Source organism: Pristiophorus japonicus, unplaced genomic scaffold (assembly GCF_044704955.1).
Source record: "Pristiophorus japonicus isolate sPriJap1 unplaced genomic scaffold, sPriJap1.hap1 HAP1_SCAFFOLD_2355, whole genome shotgun sequence".
Classification (NCBI taxonomy): Eukaryota; Metazoa; Chordata; class Chondrichthyes; family Pristiophoridae; genus Pristiophorus; species Pristiophorus japonicus.
Genome location: NW_027252074.1, coordinates 12,501 through 30,488, shown reverse-complemented (window position 1 = coordinate 30,488; position 17,988 = coordinate 12,501). Strand labels below are relative to the sequence as shown.

Here is a 17,988-nt window from a genome sequence, read left to right as displayed (position 1 = left end):
ATCAAACTCACTGCCCTCATTGACCTTCCCTTGTTAGCGCCTCAAAAAATTGTTAGTAAGACGCAACCTTCCCTTAATAAATCCGTGCTGTCCTTAATTAATCCATGTCTTTCTAAATGAAGATTTATCCTGTCCTTCAGAATTTTTTCCAATAATTTTCCCACCACTGAGGTTAGGCTGACTGGTCTGGTCTGTAATTACTCAGACTATCTCTTTCTTCCTCCTTAAACAAAGATACCACATTAGCAGTCCTCCAGTCCTCTGGCACCATACCTGAAGCCAGAGAGGATTGGAAAATGATGTTCAAAGCCTCTGCTATTTCCTCCTTTGCTTCGCTTAACAGCCTGGGATACATTTTATCCAGGCCTGGGAACTTATCCACTTTCAAAGCTGCTAAACCCCTTAATACCTCCTCTCTGTTTATTTGATCTAATATTTCACACCTCCTCCTCCCCAAAAGCAGTGTTGTCATCACCCTCTTTTGTGAAAACAGTCGCAAAGTATTCATTTAAGAACCATACCCACATCATCTCCTTCACACACACATTACCCTCATGGTCCCTAATAGGCCCTACCCTTTCTTTAGTTATCATCTTGCTCTTAATACATTTATAAAACATCTTTGTGTTTTCCTTGACTTTACTTGCCAAGAATGTTTCATGCTCTCTTTACTTTCCTAATATCCTTTTTTTAAATTTCACCCCTGGACTTTCTATACTCCAAGATTCTGCAGTATTGAGCCTTCGGTCCGTCATAAGCTTTTTTTAATCCTACCCTGTGTGTCCCTAGACACGTCCGGGATACCGCAGGAGCGGAATTATGATAATGGCGACCATTGCACGAAAAATCGGCCGTTGCACTCCGGAACATGGCAGCCGATTTCTGGTGTTACCAGGCCTTAAGGGAAGGGGCAATTTTGGCCCCCACCTTTGTACTGTTCTACATTTACTAGTGCTGATTAGCACCGAATGCAATGAACATTCCTACCCCAACCCATCCGAGATGATTTTTAGCCTATTGTTTTGTGTCTGTCAAAACTGAATGGAAAATCTATTTTTCCATAGATTAAAAATGTAAGGGTTCAATTCTAAAGGAATTGTGTTAATGGCTCTAGATCACTGCTTCTAAAGTCTGACCAATTTGTTAATGGTTATTGTTGGACTTTCACTTCTGCAGCCTTGAAGAGGAGTGGAAAATTCCCCTCTTTAGCTAGAGGCTGACTTACACTCCAGCTTTGTGTTGACAAACCAGGCCACTTGCCCAGTTTCTAATCTCTCGTTTCCAGTCCGCCATGGTTTCCTTCTGATTTTGTTGTATTTCTTCAGGACTGATTTCCTTCTGCTTGAAGTTTAAAACATTTGATTTGGGCAAGGTAAATGTTTTTTTCCTGTATCTTTAGGAATCTCTTGCCTCTAGTAATCTCTCTGTAGCTCTAGTTCTTAATTGACTTTTCCAGCCCTATTGGAAAAGTTTTTTTTCTTCCCTTCCCACCTCCCCATCATGCCCAAATTCCCTTGGTCTGTCTGAGGAGAGGTATGATGCACCACCAGTGCCACTACTGACACCAGTGACAGATGTGCACTAATTTACTTCAACTAAGGAATGGAAATGGTGGGCAAGCCTTTGAGTCTGCCTATATTTATAATGGGATCTGATGAGGAGGGTGGAGGACAGAGACCAGCTGTCTCTCCATTCTCAGTAAGTGGCCTGGGCTGACACTATCATCACACAGATGTTTAGGAGGGAGGAAAACAGAGGTCCATGTCTGTTTCTTTTTTTTTTAAATGCCGGAGGTTATTTATGCCGGACCCCCTGAAACCCTCTTGTGGACCCCCGGTTGAAAATCCCTGCTTAAGACCAAAGGAAGAGGAGAGGAGAGGCAAGATAAATAGTTTAAAGAAAAATACTTGCATTTCATATAAAATATACCCATAACTTGGCTCATTTTATTTTTGCTAATAGTTTGCTAACCGAAGCTGATGCTGGTCACACAGAATTTATTGATGAAGTTTATGAAAATAACAGCCGCTATCCAGGAGCTGAATGGAAAGTAGCGGAGGAGCCTTACACTGATCTGGTGTGTATTGTAATAGTTGGTGTTTCTGCATTTATTACAGTACAATCATATGACAACTCATGCGAGTGTGTGGTTGGAGTGTTCTTTTGCACAGTGATAATGTGTTCTCTATAGTTAGATAATACTTAGTAACATTAAAGCAATATTTCAAGGTCACAAACTCTTACTAATCTGCATTTATTTGAATTGGGCTTTGAGTGTTACATTATAATGTCAGGAACTTGGAAATGGTACTAGTCTGGCATTGGTGCAAGTTCTAACACCATTTCAGTAAGCTCCCACACTGCACAAACCATGCAACCCACACGTGTAATTGTTGGTAAAGCTCACATGGCCCCTGTGCCCGTGGTGCATTTAATGATTTGACGCTCTCATGAGCTCTTCAACTCTTTCAGTCATTTAAAAATGTGACTGTCGCACTTTGTTTTTAGCAGACTATAAATATACCCATAGATTTACAAGCTACTGCAGTGTTACTGAGCCAGAAGAGATGTTCATGCCAAGAATACAAAAGCTGCTATAGGTGTACCTGAACACTAAGAATATTTTCCCAGAATACTAATGACAGACCTTGAGGCAACGTTGCCCAGACATGAGAACATTTTAAAAAATAGGATCAGGAGTAGGCCATTTGGCCCCTCGAGCCTGCTCCGCCATTTAATAAGATCATGGATGATCTGATCATGGACTCAGTTTCACTTCCCTGCCTGCTCCTGATAACCCTTTACTCCCTTATCGCTCAAAAATCTGTGTCTCTCCGCCTTAAATATATTCAAAGACCCAGCCTCCACAGCTCTCTGTGGCAGAGAATTCCACAGCCCTCTGAGAAGAAATTCATCCTCATGAGTTTTAAATGGGTGGCTCCTTATTGAGACTGTGTCCCCTAGTTTTAGTTTCCATAATGAATGGAAATATCCTCTCTGCATCCACCTTGTCGAGCCCTCTCATTATCTTATGTTTTGATAAGATCGCCTCATTTTTCTGAATTCCAATGAGTATAGGCTCAAGCTATCTTCATAAGATAACCCCCTCATCTCTGGAATCAACCTAGTGAACTTCCTCTCAACAGCCTCCAATGCAAGTATATCCTTCCTTAAATACAGAGACCAAAACTGTATGCAGTACTCCAGGTGTGGCCTTACCAATACCCTGTACAGTTGTAGCAGGACTTACCAGCTTTTATACTCCATCCCCCTTGCAATAAAGGCTAATTCCATTTGCTGAATGATTGCATACTAATTTTGTGTTTCATGCACAAAGACCCCCCAGGTCCTTCTGTACTGCAGCACTTTGCAGTTTTTCTCTCTTTAAATTGTAATTTGCTTTTCTATTATTTTTGCCAAAGTGGATAACATCACATTTTCCCATATTATATTCCATCTGCCAGATTTTTGCCCACTCACTTAGCCTGTCTATATCCCTCTGCAGATGTTTTGTGTCCTCCTCACAATTTGTTTTTTCACACATCTTTGTATCATCAGCAAACTTGGCAACATTACATTCAGTCCCTTCATCCAAGTCAGTAATATAGATTGTAAGTAGTTGAGGCCCCAGCACCGATCCCTGTGGCACCCCACTAGTTACTGTTTGCCAACCGGAAAATGACCTATTTATCCCGACTCTCTGTTTTCGGGTTAGGGTTAGGCAATCCTCTATTCATGCTAATATATTACCTCCTATCCATGAACTTCTATCTTGTGTAGTAACCAGACAATGTTCCTACCTGCAGGTTGCACAAGCTGAAATTGAATGCCAAGTTAACAACTGCTGAACCAAGCTCTGAAACCATTTGCCGATAGCCTAATGCAATTCCTGCACGTCTTTGTGCTCCTGGTTACCTTGTATTATGATTTTCTTATTTCATGTTTTCAAGCTTGAAGTCAACTTTTATGATTCGTACAGTTTACTAACTAAAGCTGTTTCTAATCCTGTTAAGAGTTCCTTAAGTTTGCTTTTATTTTCTTTTAATAGAATGGTGAAAAGTCTTCATCGAAAGACGAGATTGAGAATCCACCTGGCTGGAGTTGGGTGGAGGAGTGGGAGTATGATGTCAATCGAGCTGTGGATGAGCAAGGTAATTTTGAGATCAACCTACCGTTGGAAGACCTTTTATTTTGTATGAGGGGAACATTTTTACTGTTTAATTGTTCCAGACTGGATTTTTCAATAAATTTCCCCTCTTTCTATTAACTTGCAAAAAATGGTTGTGGTGAGAGGAGGGAAGAGGAGAAAGAGTTAATGTCCCACTGGTGTCCATCTAAAGTAGAAACAAGCTATCTAAAGTTTTATTTTCAGCCCAATCTTTATAATTTTCTTTGCCACTATGTGTAATAGTTTCAAAAATGGAAATATTGGGATGCAACGCTATCTTCAGACACCTCAATAATAATCTTTATTGTTGGTTCCTTCTCAAAATTGATTTAATTGGTCATACTGATGGGTCACGAGCCATCCTTTTTATTCAATATGATGCATCCTCAATTCTGTATAGGTATTTCACTTTCACCTGTTCAATGTACATTTTGTACTTTAAGACTTAATAATTTGCAAGTGCATGATTTTAAAGTACCTGTACCAGCTGAACAAAGTGACCGGAGATGTTGCATTTCTTAACCCTGCTGACAAACTTTTAATTAAAATATAATTTTGTGCATGTTTTGGTGTGCAAGCCAAATGCTTTGATCTGTTTATTAGATAATGCTTTAGAAAATTCTGTGAAATAAATGTGTAGGATGTCTTTGTGGCTGGTTAAGGTTGGGTAGAGCATGATTCTGTTGCCATTCGTTGCATCTGGACATCAGGTGGTCTTGGATCCTGAGTGTAGAGTTAACCACTATATACAAAGCCAAACTCTGAATATTGATGGAATTTTTGGAGAGCTGCTCACAGAGTTCAAGTAACATGGAAACCATAAGGCATTGAAAGTACTTACTGACTCAATTATGCTAATGTGAAGAAATGTTTGCAAACCAATTTAAAACTCAGTAATCTTGGTCTGATGAATATACCCTTAGCAGCCTTTTGTATGCTTGAGTTGGCATAACTGTCCTAAATCTATTAGAGGCTTTTATGGAATGTTCTGCTTTCCTAAGCTTTTTTATAAATGTAAGATGGTACATGTAGCATTATAGAGATGTGTTGGTGCCTAAAATAGAAATCTTGGGTGTTAGTCCAGGAACTAGTGATGAATGAATCTTGCTGTACCTGTTAAACTACTAAAAGCATAATTGGTTTGAAGCCGAAAGTTAACAAATGATTCTTCTGCAATGTGTTTGACTAACTTGATATTTTTGATGAGGTAAGATTGGGTGGATGAGGGTAGTGCAGATGATGTGTATATGGACATTCAAAAGCTGTTTAATAAAATACCACATATTAGACATGTTAGCAAAATTGATGTCCATAAAATAAGAGTAGCAGCAGCATGGATGCAAAATTAGCTAAGGGATAGAAAACAATTGTGGAGGAAGATATACAGTTGTTCTCCAGGGATCAGTACTAGAACTGCTGTTTTTGATGTACGTTTAATGACATGGATTTGGGGGTACAGGGTGCAATTTTGAAATTTGCAGATGATCTGAAACTTGGAAGTGTACTAAACAGTGAGAAAGATCTACAGACTTTTAAAAGGACATAGACAAGCTGGTGGAATGGGTGGACACATGGCAGATGAAATTCATGCAGAAAAGTGTAAGGTGGTACATTTTGGTAGGAAGAATGAAGAGACACAATACTTGCTAAATGATGCAATTTTAATGTGGGTGCATGAACAGAGACCTGGGGGTGTGCATAAATCTTTAACTGGCAGATGGAGAGTGACACAGTTAATTCAGAGACTGGTCCTGAACTTGAGGAAAGATATAACCTCATGCAGAAAAGTGTAAGGTGGTACATTTTGGTAGGAAGAATGAAGAGACACAATACTTGCTAAATGATGCAATTTTAATGTGGGTGCATGAACAGAGACCTGGGGGTGTGCATAAATCTTTAACTGGCAGATGGAGAGTGACACAGTTAATTCAGAGACTGGTCCTGAACTTGAGGAAAGATATAACCTCGATGGTATGAGATGTGAATTGGCTAGAATAGACTGGTGAATGATATTTAAATGGTTGACAGTGGATAGGCAATAGCAAACATTTTAAGATCACATGGATGAACTTCAACAATTGTACATCACTGTCTGGAGTAAAAAAATAAAACTGGGAAGGTGGCTCAACCGTGGCTAACAAGGGAAATTAGGGATAGTGTTAAATCCAAGGAAGAGGCCTATAAATTGGCCAGAAAAAGCAGCAAACCTGAGGACTGGGAGAAATTTAGAATTCAGCAGAGGAGGGCAAAGGGTTTAATTAGGAGGGGGAAAATAGAGTATGAGAGGAAGCTTACTGGGAACATAAAAACTGACTGCAAAAACTTCTATAGATATGTGAAGAGAAAAAGATTAGTGAAGACAGAATTGGGTGAATTTATAATGGGGAACAAAGAAATGGCAGACCAATTGAACAAATACTTTGGTTCTGTCTTCATGAAGGAAGACACAAATAATGTTCTGGAAATACTAGGGGACCAAGGGTCTAGCGAGAAGGAGGAACTGAAGGAAATTCTTATTAGTCAAGAAATTGTGTTGGGGAAATTGATGTGATTGAAGGCCGATAAATGCCCAGGGCCTGATAGTCTGCATCCCAGAGTACGTAAGGAAGGGGCCCTAGAAATAGTGGATGCATTGGTGATCATTTCCAATAGTCTATCAACTCTGGATCAGTTCCTATGGACTGGAGGGTAGCTAATATAATACCACTTTTTTTAAAAGGAGGGAGAGAGAAAACGGGGAATTATAGCCCAGTTAGCCTGACATCCGTACTGGGGAAAATGTTGGAAACAATTAAAGAGCAGCGCATTTGGAAAGCAGTGACAGGATCAGTCCAAGTCAGCATGGATTTATGAAAGGGAAATCATGCTTGACAAATCTTCTGGAATTTTGAGGATATAACTAGTAGAGTTGTCAAGGGAGAACCAGTGGATGTGGTGTATTTGCACTTTGAAAAGGCTTTTGACAAGGTCCCACACAAGATTGATGTGCAAAATTAAAGCACATGATATTGGGGATAATGTACTGATGTGGATAGAGAACTGGTTGGCAGACAGGAAGCAGAGAGTTGGGATAAACGGGTCCTTTTCAGAATGGCAGGCCACTAGTGGGGTGCCGCAGGGCTCAGTGCTGGACCCCAGCTATTTACAATATACATTAATGACTTGGATGAAGGAATTGAATATAATATCTCCAAGTTTGCAGATGACACTAAACTGGGTGGTGGTGTGAGCTGTGAGGAAGATGTGCAGAGGCTGCAGGGTGACTTACAGGTTAGGTGAGTGGGCAAATGCATGGCAGATGCAGTAGAATGTGGATAAATGTGAGGTTATCCACTTTGGGGGCAAAAACACAAAGGCAGAATATGAATGGTGGCAGATTAGAAAAAGGGGAGATGCAATGAGACCTGGGTGTCATGGTACATCAGTCATTGAAAGTTGGCATACAGGTACAGCAGGTGGTGAAGAAGGCAAGTGGTATGTTGGTCTTAATAGCTAGGGGATTTGAGTATAGGAGCAGGGAGGTCTTACTGCAGTTGTACAGGGCCTTGGTGAGGCCTCACCTGGAATATTGTGTTCAGTTTTGGTCTCCTAATCTGAGGAAGGATGTGCTTGCTATTGAGGGAGTGCAGCGAAGGTTCACCAGACTGATTCCTGGGATTGCATATGCCCAACTCTCTGGCATATGAGGAGAGACTGGTTCAACTGGGCCTTTATTCACTGGAGTTTAGAAAAATGAGAGGGATCTCCTAGAAACATATAAAAATCTGATGGGACTGGACAGGTTAGATGCAGGAAGAATGTTCCTGATGTTGGGAGAGTCCAGAACCAGGGGTCACAGTCTTGGGATAAGGGGTAAGCCATTTAGGACCGAGATGAGGAGAAACTTCTTCACTGAGAATTGTTAACCTGTGGAATTCTCTTCTGCAGAGTTGTTGATGCCAGTTCATTAGATATATTCACGAGGGAGTTGGATATGGCCCTTACAGCTAAAGGGATCAAGGGGTATGGAGAGAAAGCAGGAAAGGGGTACTGAGGTAAATGATCAGCATGATCTTATTGAATAGTAGTGCAGGCTCGAAGGGCCGAATGGCCTACTCCTGCACCTATATTCTGTGTTTCTAGGACAGATTAACAAAGTAGTTAATAAAACATATGGGATCCTGGGCTTTATTACAAGAGACTGCAATCCAAAATTACTTCATTGGTTGTAAAGTGTTTTTGAGACATCAGGTGGTTGTGAAAGGCGCTATATAAATCCAAGTCTGTCTTATTTATAAATAAAGGCATAGAGTACGATAGTCAGGCTGTTTTGCTAAACCTATGTAAAACACTTCGGCTCAGCTGGAGTATTGGTTCGAATTCTGGGCACCACACTTTAAAAAGGACATGAGGGCTTTGGAGAGGGCACAGAAGAGATTTACGAGAGTGGTTCCAGGGATGAGGGATTACAGTTGCATGGATAGACTGAAGAGGCTGGGGTGGTTGTCCTTGGAGCAGAGAAGGCTAAGAGGAGATTTGATGATGTGAGCACAGATTTAAGTTGATTGTCAAACTAGAGGTGACATGAGGAGACACTTTAGTGTTAGGATTTGGAATCCTAACTGCCTGATGGATACAGATTCAATAATAGCCTTCAAGAAAAACTGCAGGGATATGGGTAAAGCGTGGGGGAGTGGGACTAACTGAATCGCTTTTCGAAAGAGTCGACGCAGACTTTGGACTGAATGGTGGTCTCCTGTGCTGTACTATTTGAGGATTCTTACCTAACTGTAATGATATGAAAAATTACAGGACCAAACTGAATTCAAAGTGATGATGAATAGCATCTTTTTTTCTTGAAGGGAGCTAATGCAACAATTCTGGTGCGATTTGTTTTCACCTACTGCTATTCAAAATTTTGTTTTTATCATGATAAATGGTAAAAATATTTGGGATTAACTGTAATGTATCTGAGGGCTGTGTGGCACACTGGCAGCAGCTTTAATATTTTTTGCCATGCTAGTGCCACCGGCTTTTGTCTCGTGTGCCTCGTAGAATGATAGTGCAGAAGGAGGCCATTTGGTCCATCGTGCCTATGCCAGCTCTTTGAAAAAGCTGTCCAATTAGTTCTGCTCCCTTGCTCTTTCCCCGTAGTCCTATAGATTTTTCCTTTTCAAATATCCCTTTTTGAAATTACTATTGAAATCTGCTTCCACCACATCTTTCAGACAGTGCATTCCAATTCCTAACTTGCGTTTATATATTTATTTTTTAATTCCCCTCATCTTGCCTCTGGTTCTTTTGGCCAAGTTATCTTTTGGTTACTGACCTTCCTGCCAGTGGAGAAAGTTTTTTCTTATTTGCTCTATCAAAATGCTTCATAATTTTGAGTAACTATTAAATATCTCCTTGACCACTTCTGCTCCAAGAACAGTTCCAGCTTCTCTAGTCTGTACCAAAGGAAACTTGCCAGATTCACTAAGGCCATCTGGCTGTTGCAAACCTGGGCAAGTTTACTTTGGAGCAGAGAGCACTGGCCTGGCTCAAACCAAACTGTATCTTAATGGCGATAGCTGTTACAGCACAGGACTCCACTCAAGTTTGTTCACTTTTTAAAAGGTCCAATTTAACAACCAAATTGCAGATTTTTCTAATTTTCAGAAGTGGAATAAAAAGCAAAGTTGTGCTTCTCAACTTGGGTTACAAATCAGAGGATATGTCTGGGTCTGGCATGTGGTGACAAATTAATAAGTCTGCTTATTGCACTTTGTGTATCCCACTGTCTTCAGGAGTGTATAGCAATCTGCAAAGTTGCCTCACCCTCCTACAAAAAAACATGGCAAACATGATTGAATAACTCTGCTTTCCAAATTGTCGAGGACTTTTATAACTTGCTCCTGCTTCAAGATTGTTGGAGAGTTTTAAAATCTTGTATCCATTTTGTCATTGTTCAATTCCTTTTTCTCCCTTCTATACACGGCAGGCTGGGAGTACGGAATAACATTACCACCAGATGACACACCCAAATCCTGGGTCTCCACTGAGAAAATGTATCATACCCATAGGCGCAGGCGCTGGGTGCGAAGGCGCAAAAAAGACAATCTGCAACCTGAACTGCCATCAAAGGTGTGTTCTGTCAGTCTGTAGAAAATGTGTTGTTTGCTAGTTGCAACAAGTGTCAAAGCTAGCTATCCTGCTGAGGGTTTGGGTGTGATCCTGAAGCTCTTGGCTGGCGGGAATAGTCCATCGAAATATTTCTGCTAAAAATTAATTTCCATTCTGATTTATATCTCGATTGCTGTTTTGTCTGCGAAACTTGTATACTCATGTACATTACTGGCTGTATGCTTTTAGCTGTGGCAACCAAGTTAATTCTCGTGATAAAACCTAAAGTAGCAACATCAGATTATCGGCACCGTGCAAATATTGTTAGAAAACGTCACTATCTGTTGCTGATATTTTGTGTATCTTGTTAGCTTGAACTTGCTTCCAACTTTCAGAGCAAATCACCTGGTCAGGATTCCGAAGGGTGGGAATATGCATCTCTGATTGGCTGGAACTTTCACTTAAAGCAGCGGAAATCAGATACTTATAGACGCAGAAGATGGAGACGCAAAATGTCCCCATCTGGGCGACTTGGGGCTGCAGCAGTCTTCAAACTCGAAGGTGCTCTTGTAAGTATTGGGATTTCTTTAAAACACCACCTCTGTCTGTGACACTTGCACATTTGTGTAATTAGTTAAATTACTCGGTGGGTAGCTGTAGATCAGGAACTGTTCTCATCACAAAGGTCATAAACATCTTTCTAGTGTACAAGTGCCACTCTTTACGGTGAAATCCCTTGAGTTGTAATATCCTATAGCAATCAAGCTGCTTTCTTTGTACAGCTGCCAGGGAGCTCCTGGAGATTGAATTTTGATCTGTTGTGGATCATGTGGTTTTTCACCAGATGCCCAGCTTCCATTGCTGCCATTATTGTATCACAAACAATCTCTGCCAGCTTGACTTGCTTTTCCACCAGGACATTCTTTGCTCCTGTCACATCTGTTCAATGTTAATCTGTTAATTTGTGCAATATTTTTAAAGTTAAGGCAATTTTCTGTGCCTGGTTTATTCTGTGTGCGGTAAAAAGATTATTTGGGTTTCTAAGGATCTTAGAATTACAACTATTTCATTGCTTCACAGCCATTTGAGCACAAACATTTTGCAGTGCTGTTCACTAGTTGGAACTGGTATATTCCAGGATTTGTGGGTGTATATTTGCTTTTGCATTATGTAATACTTTCAAAGTTTTGTGAAAATTTCACTTTGTGTGATGTTGCTATGGAGTGGAGCTGTCCGGGGGGGCGGGAATAAATGACCCTAAAGATATCGTTCGTGGTCTGTTTTGTCTTTTTTTTTAAGGCTCCAGCTTCTGGTGAGGATGGCGATAAATCCCCAACTACAGAATCTGTGTTTGGAGCAAATGCCCCCATGATCTCCTGTGTGTTTGACCGTAAGTAAAACGCTACAGTTCTGAACATTCTGCCATAATGCCACAGACTATCTTCCACCAATAATTGTGTGGAGCAGTAAAGGCTGATCATTTTCCTGTGAAATTATTCACCAAAACTAATGTCTTACACTAACATGTGAATAATGTGTTTTTTGCTCTTTCCCAACACCACCCCTCTTCTCTCCCTCTGTCCACTAAAACCATTGCCCAGAAACCTGTCTTGGTGTTTTTACCAATTTGTAGTAATGTTTTATAGCTACTGGGGCCGAAATTGCCCCTTTTTTAAAAAAAAAAGAGCCCAGTCTCCGACAATCAGGAAATTGCCCTCTTGATTTTTTGACGTGGAGAAGATATTCACCCTGCTCCTGTGCGAATGGAGGAATGTGCACTGCCTGGTCCCTGCCCTGGAAGCGACATTTCCCTAATAGTCGATTGACCACTTATCGGTGCGCCCGACAGCTACGCGCGATGCGCAGCTGCCAGTGGCTGGGCGGTGTGTCCACCTTTTAAAGGGGCGGATGAACTGCCGTGGCCGCCATTTTATTAATTGTCAGCCAACTCTACAGTCGGCCTGACAATGGCAGCCACGGGTTTGGACAGGCAGCCTGGCACCCTCCTCTTGGGGGCATGGGAGTTATTTACCCTGGTAGATACTGAATAAAAATGTGCCGTTTAGCACGAGCTGCTTCCCATTTATATATACATATTTTGATTGAGTCGATGTGCCTCTCCATGTTTCAGCAGTGGCTACTGAGTTGTCACTGTCCAATATGAGAGAGAGAGAGAGAATAATGTAAATGCAGACCGAATCTGGAGGTTGGGGCCTGACCTGAGGAGCACAGCAGAATGGGGCTCACTGGAATAAGATTTTGCTTCACTTCAGAATCAGTTTGGGCCTTCACACTGGATTAACATTTCACATCGATGCTTAATTTAGGAGTGTAATCTAGAGTAGAGCATACTTTTGGTAATGCTGGTGTTTTGTTCCAGGGCCTTTAATCTATCACCTCCGTTGCTATATTTATCAAGCAAGAGCCATAGTTGCTATGGACAAAGACAGCTTTTCAGGTATGTGCTTGTCAAACTTCATCCAGTAAAATTTATTTGATGAACTGTTCGAAATGGCATTGTGTTCTGTATCTGAACTTCCTACATCATAAAAATATCTTGGATGTATATATAATATTAGTCCTGTGCTACTAATGAGTAAATCCGAAGTGAATTCTACAGAACGGATCTGTTGTAGTAAAACCTTCAACAAAATGGAAAGTGTGGGAGTACAACCACCGCGCTGCCACACGTGAACATTTGTTTCTAATCCTTCAATTCAGGATCTTTTTAAAGTAATTGTTTTGTTTAAAACCTCGGTGAAATTGTAATCAGGTTGTCTTTTAATATGTGGCTGGTTGTTTACATCTATTATAAAGGTTGTATGGTGAGTGTGGGGTGCACTCAGTTCCCAGGTCCAAGAATGCAGAAATGGGCATGGAGATGTGTTGCCTCAGGTCTGTGCCTCCATGACATCACCCTGGGATTTCTAGGGTTTTGCAAAACAACCTGCTATATGGGCACCATAAGAATGCTAATGAAGCAAGAAGAGGTGTTTGCAGGGTGCCCTGCAGCATCTCGAAGATAAAAGGAGACGGAATGCAACTAACTCTTTGATCCCCACCTTTGGCCCTTCAGGCTGCTGCACTCCAATAGGCCAGGATACTGGGGTCTTGGGTGTCCAATTATACTCCTGTTTCAACCAGTCAATCCCAGCTTAAGGTGCAGCCAAGGACAGATCTGTGCCATGCAAATGGCCGAAGCCAGGAAAATTGAGCGGACTTTTGCACTCACGGGTGCAGCAGATATCCTGCGACTGTCTTGACACCTGGGAGTAAAATCGGTCCTTATGTTCTGGGTTTTGAATATCTAGGTTCGTGTCATTGTTGCAACTAACTCCCTGAAGTTGCTGCATTTATCTAGGATCCAATGCAAATGCAGTACTGTTGTAAATGTCACTTTGGACTCTCTCAGTTCTCGGCAATTGTGTAGCAGTAGTTAAGTTCCATTTGCTAGGTGCATTTATAATAAAATGGGATTACTCTAAATGTTTCAAATTTTCCTGTTTTTTAAAAAAAAATATTGCTGCATAAAAAAAGTAGTTGGCAAAAGAAGAGTTAAATGCCTTGGACTCTAGTCAGTTATTGAAGGCTGACCTGCACATGACCTAAACAATAATTTCTGGAACTAGGTTGTGGGAGCTTGTACAGGAAAGTGTTATGTTCAGCAAGTCTGTTGTACAGATAAGGGTGATTACGAGCTGTAGATAATGCCAGAGCCCAAAGATGTCTGCTCTTCGATGTCCAATGAGGTGGAAGCAGTCATAAATATCAACAGGTGGAAATTCTGGCCTTCCCTGTTCATATAAAGTTGCCATGTTTAATGGTCTGCAGCCCATCTGTACCGAGCAGTTAGTTATAAGTTGTGAACTTCCTCCAAATATTTGACACTGTATGCTGGAGGCCAACAGTTACAAGCCAGCTGTACATCTTTTGTTATGTTAGTTTGGGATGATTTTGAGGAGAACCATTGCGCAAATCACAAGCAATTACAAATTCTAATCTTTTTCTCCCCCTCAGTCCATCTAACTTTCTCCTCGCCTGTCCTGAAGGTGTTAACTCGTGATGCGCATCAACTCTGTCTTTCACCAAATTGTCAGTGTTTGTATCTGCTTGTTTGTGTTGGCAGATGACAAAAGAAAGGCCCCAGTAGCACATCCGGCTCCTACCTACTGTCACTCCTCCCAAGATTGAATGTCACTGAACACTGGGTGGGAATTCCAGTCTGTGGTGAGGAAGGGTGCCTCTTGTCAGTGTAGTAACTATATAAACCATTTCAGGAAAACCTTTCAATTTTTCTGTCTTACACAACATAAGTGGAGTGTTGCATACACCTGCAGCTGAAGTTATGACGAGCCAGTGCCTTGCTACACTCTGTAAATACACGTCATAGATTTATACTCTGCACTGTTCAGTTTTTGGGTTTTCCAGGTTGTGTGGTGTACCTGGCCTAAGTGACCATTCTTCATGTGAGCTTAGACAGCAAGCCTTTTAACCACTAAGGCGAGGGGGCTATCTCAGCCAAGCATGACCGTGTCCTCACTCGACTTGTGCACAAAGGCGCCTGGTAACATGAGTCACTGGATAGCAATCAGGACTGAGGGCCTTGTTTTTTTTTGTTCTCCCTTATCATGCACTCTTAGACCAGAGGTGCTGAGACCAAATGTTGTGCTTCAACAGTTAGCAGCCTTGCAATGAGGAGGTGCAGTGAAATGAAAGTGTACATTGTATAAAATATTAGCAATAAGCTCAAGACAATTGCAGGCATCAATTAATATAGTTGTAAATTTTTCAAATTGTTCTTGTTTTGAAATCTGTATCGACTCAATTGTGTAGTTCATTTTGATTCCAGTTGTTCTATTGCATGAGTTCCACCTGCACTTTTGCTTTTAATGGAAATTGATAAAACCTTCAGCTTTTTATGTTGGCTTCTCATCAATAGAGGTGATTCTTCAATCTAGTGCTCGAGGGGCATGCAGCTTGGGAAGTAGCGGAGATGCAGGTTGTGATTTTCCAATCATTTAAAATAATCAAAGGTTGCACCTCCCCCTGGTTTCCCAAACTTCAATCCCCATGCACACTGATCTTTGCTTGGAGTACAATCGCCCCTGAAGTATTTTTGCTTTTTCAGGTTTAAAAACTATGACCTTATTTTTGCAGATCCATATGCTCATGTTTCATTTCTTCATCAAAGCAAGACAACCGAAGTTGTCAAATCCACTCTGAACCCAACCTGGGACCAGACCCTTATTTTCAATGACATTGATATCTATGGCAGCCCTGAAAACATCATTAAAAATCCACCGAATGTGATGATTGAAATATTTGATGAAGACCAAGTTGTACGTATTATTTAATTTGGTTTCTTTGCATTGATTTTGCCTATCTGTATAGGACAAGATGTTAAATTTGATTGTTCTATACAGGGAAAAGATGAATTTTTAGGCAGATGTACCTGTCCTCCAATGGTGAAGCTGGATCCAAACACTGATATGACGCCCTGGCTTGTCTGGTACCCAATAAAGAATGGAACAAAGAAATCTGGGGAGCTCCTTGTTGCTGCTGAACTGATATTGAAAGATAAAGTAACTATATTGGAGTATCTTTACACTTTGCCATTACAATAAGATATAGCCTTTCCCCCAGCTCTGATGTGTTTTACACATTAAATAAATACATCCTGTCGCTTTGCCTTTATAGCTTTAATGTTAATAAGCCAGAATTAGTGATTATCTATTTATATCTTGTTTCTCATCTGCAAACTTGTGTCTGAGCTTTGACTGGTTCAGTGTTTATACTGTTTGATCGGTATTTAGATACATGGGAAATTTCTGCCCATTTCCCCCCTTTCTATCTGCACAAATGGCCCACCAAGTTACAAATAAAAAGCAATTTCGACCTTGTCATTCTAAAATCTGTTGGCAGATTTAAGAATACCTTCAATGCCGAGCCTGCTGGCCTTTTCCCTCCCTACGGCTCTGCCATCTAAACTGAAGCCTCCAGCTCGCCTGACTGGCTTTGGTCCTTGTCAGCGATGGCTGTGGATAGCACTCTCGCCTCTGAGCCAGAAGGTAGTGGGTTCAAATCCCACTCCAGAGACTTGAGCACACAAATCTAGGCTGACACTCCAGTGCAATGCTGAAGGAGTGCTGCACTGTCGGGGATGCCGTCTTTCGGATGAGACGTTAAACCGTGGTCCCGTCTGCGCTCTCAGATGGATGTAAAAGATCCCATGGCACTATTTTGAAGAGCAAGGGAGTTATCCCTCAATCAACATACCTGTTTATCTGGTCATTATCACATTGCTGTTTGTGGGAGCTTTCTATGTGCAAATTGGCTGCTGGGTTTCCCACATTATAACTGTGACTGCACTCCAAAAGTATTTTATTGACTGTAAAGCGCTTAGAGACATCTGGTGGTCGTGAAAAGCACGATATAAATATAAGTGTGGTTTTTTTTGCCTGCTGTTTGCTCTTTGACTTCCTCAACAGGCCTTCCCCATAGCTCTTGGGTATATCCAGCCCCAGTTTCTTGGCCTCAATGTGAGATAATTTTTTTTAAATAATCTGACAATGGTCTTGTTTCAGCAGAATGATTTTTAAACACCGCAATCTTTTTGCTCTAATAATACTGTTTGTACTCAATTTTGTGAACTATTTTCTTTCATTCCAACAGCCTGATGGGTCTAATTTGCCAATTCTTCCTCCAGTGCGGTCAGGTGTACTGTACATGGTGCCACATGGCATCAGACCAGTCGTGCAGCTTACTGCAATTGAGGCGAGTCTCATTTCTCCTGTTGTTTTTATTCTACATTGGTGTATTTTTGCTTGAGTTTCAAGAGGCACAAGTCACTGTTAATTTTATTAATGTGCTGCTAGTGCATATTTCATTTTGTATCTTTACTATTCTACTCCAGCCCCTCAAATTGGTGGTAATTAATTCAATGCAAAACTTTAAGTACTGGAACAGTTATCATGTATGCCAACATTGTTTATATGCTTGAAAGGAGATGTGTTTGAATTTCCAAATATGTACAGAAATAATTTCTGGACTCATTTGACATCGTTGTGTATTATTGCACAAAATCTTTTCTGTTAGTAATTGGCTGTAACCTGGATTTTGCTGTGAGCGGTGAAGGAACGACTTCCACTGTTGTCCTTGCGTACACTTCCCATAGACTTTGTGGCCTTGTTGGTGCTGACTGTCCCTCTTCTGGCATCAGTTTGGATTGGGCACCCTCTACAGGGGATCTGCAAGCCGGTCAAGCAGCAGGGAAACTGTTTAAACAATTGGATTGAAGAATCCTCAGACACGCAGGAAGTAAAAAATATATATATAATTTTTTTATTTTATATATAATATATATATGATTGCACATAGGATTAAGGGAAACACAGAACAAAACAGGAAAACTATTTTTAAAAGCTCTGCAACATTAGTTTTCTTGAGTCCACACTTGCAGAGAGGTTGTTCAGCAGTAATTATCACTTACTATGCCGTTGGTCCTGATTGAATAAGCCCTAACTTTTTCAGTAGTTTTTAAAAGTGAGAATAGTGGGTAATTCGCCCAGGTTTTCTCTGCAGATTCCATTGGCGAAGACTGCAACAGCGCAGCCTGTGGGGGAGTAGGGTATCAGTCAACAACTTCTGCGTTTCTGGATTTCTGCGTTTGCACATGTATGGGAAGTTGCTGTCAGTTTGACCCAGTAATAATGGCAAGCACTGACAGCCTCGCCATT

General features: G+C 41.1%; 1 protein-coding gene across 1 annotated transcript in view; it reads left to right on the top strand.

Moving 5' to 3' along the window:
- Nucleotides 1-1,962: 1,962 nt before the first annotated feature.
- LOC139245773 (myoferlin-like) overlaps nucleotides 1,963-17,988 on the top strand; it is a gene marked incomplete at both ends in the record, with an annotated part of 16,348 nt that continues 322 nt past the window's right edge. The window contains 9 exons of the mRNA XM_070871280.1: nucleotides 1,963-2,077; nucleotides 4,049-4,151; nucleotides 10,131-10,273; nucleotides 10,624-10,821; nucleotides 11,552-11,642; nucleotides 12,633-12,710; nucleotides 15,410-15,591; nucleotides 15,676-15,834; nucleotides 16,925-17,026. Coding sequence (XP_070727381.1) covers nucleotides 1,963-2,077; nucleotides 4,049-4,151; nucleotides 10,131-10,273; nucleotides 10,624-10,821; nucleotides 11,552-11,642; nucleotides 12,633-12,710; nucleotides 15,410-15,591; nucleotides 15,676-15,834; nucleotides 16,925-17,026 — 1,171 coding nt within the window. The remainder of the gene's footprint in view (nucleotides 2,078-4,048; nucleotides 4,152-10,130; nucleotides 10,274-10,623; nucleotides 10,822-11,551; nucleotides 11,643-12,632; nucleotides 12,711-15,409; nucleotides 15,592-15,675; nucleotides 15,835-16,924; nucleotides 17,027-17,988) is intronic.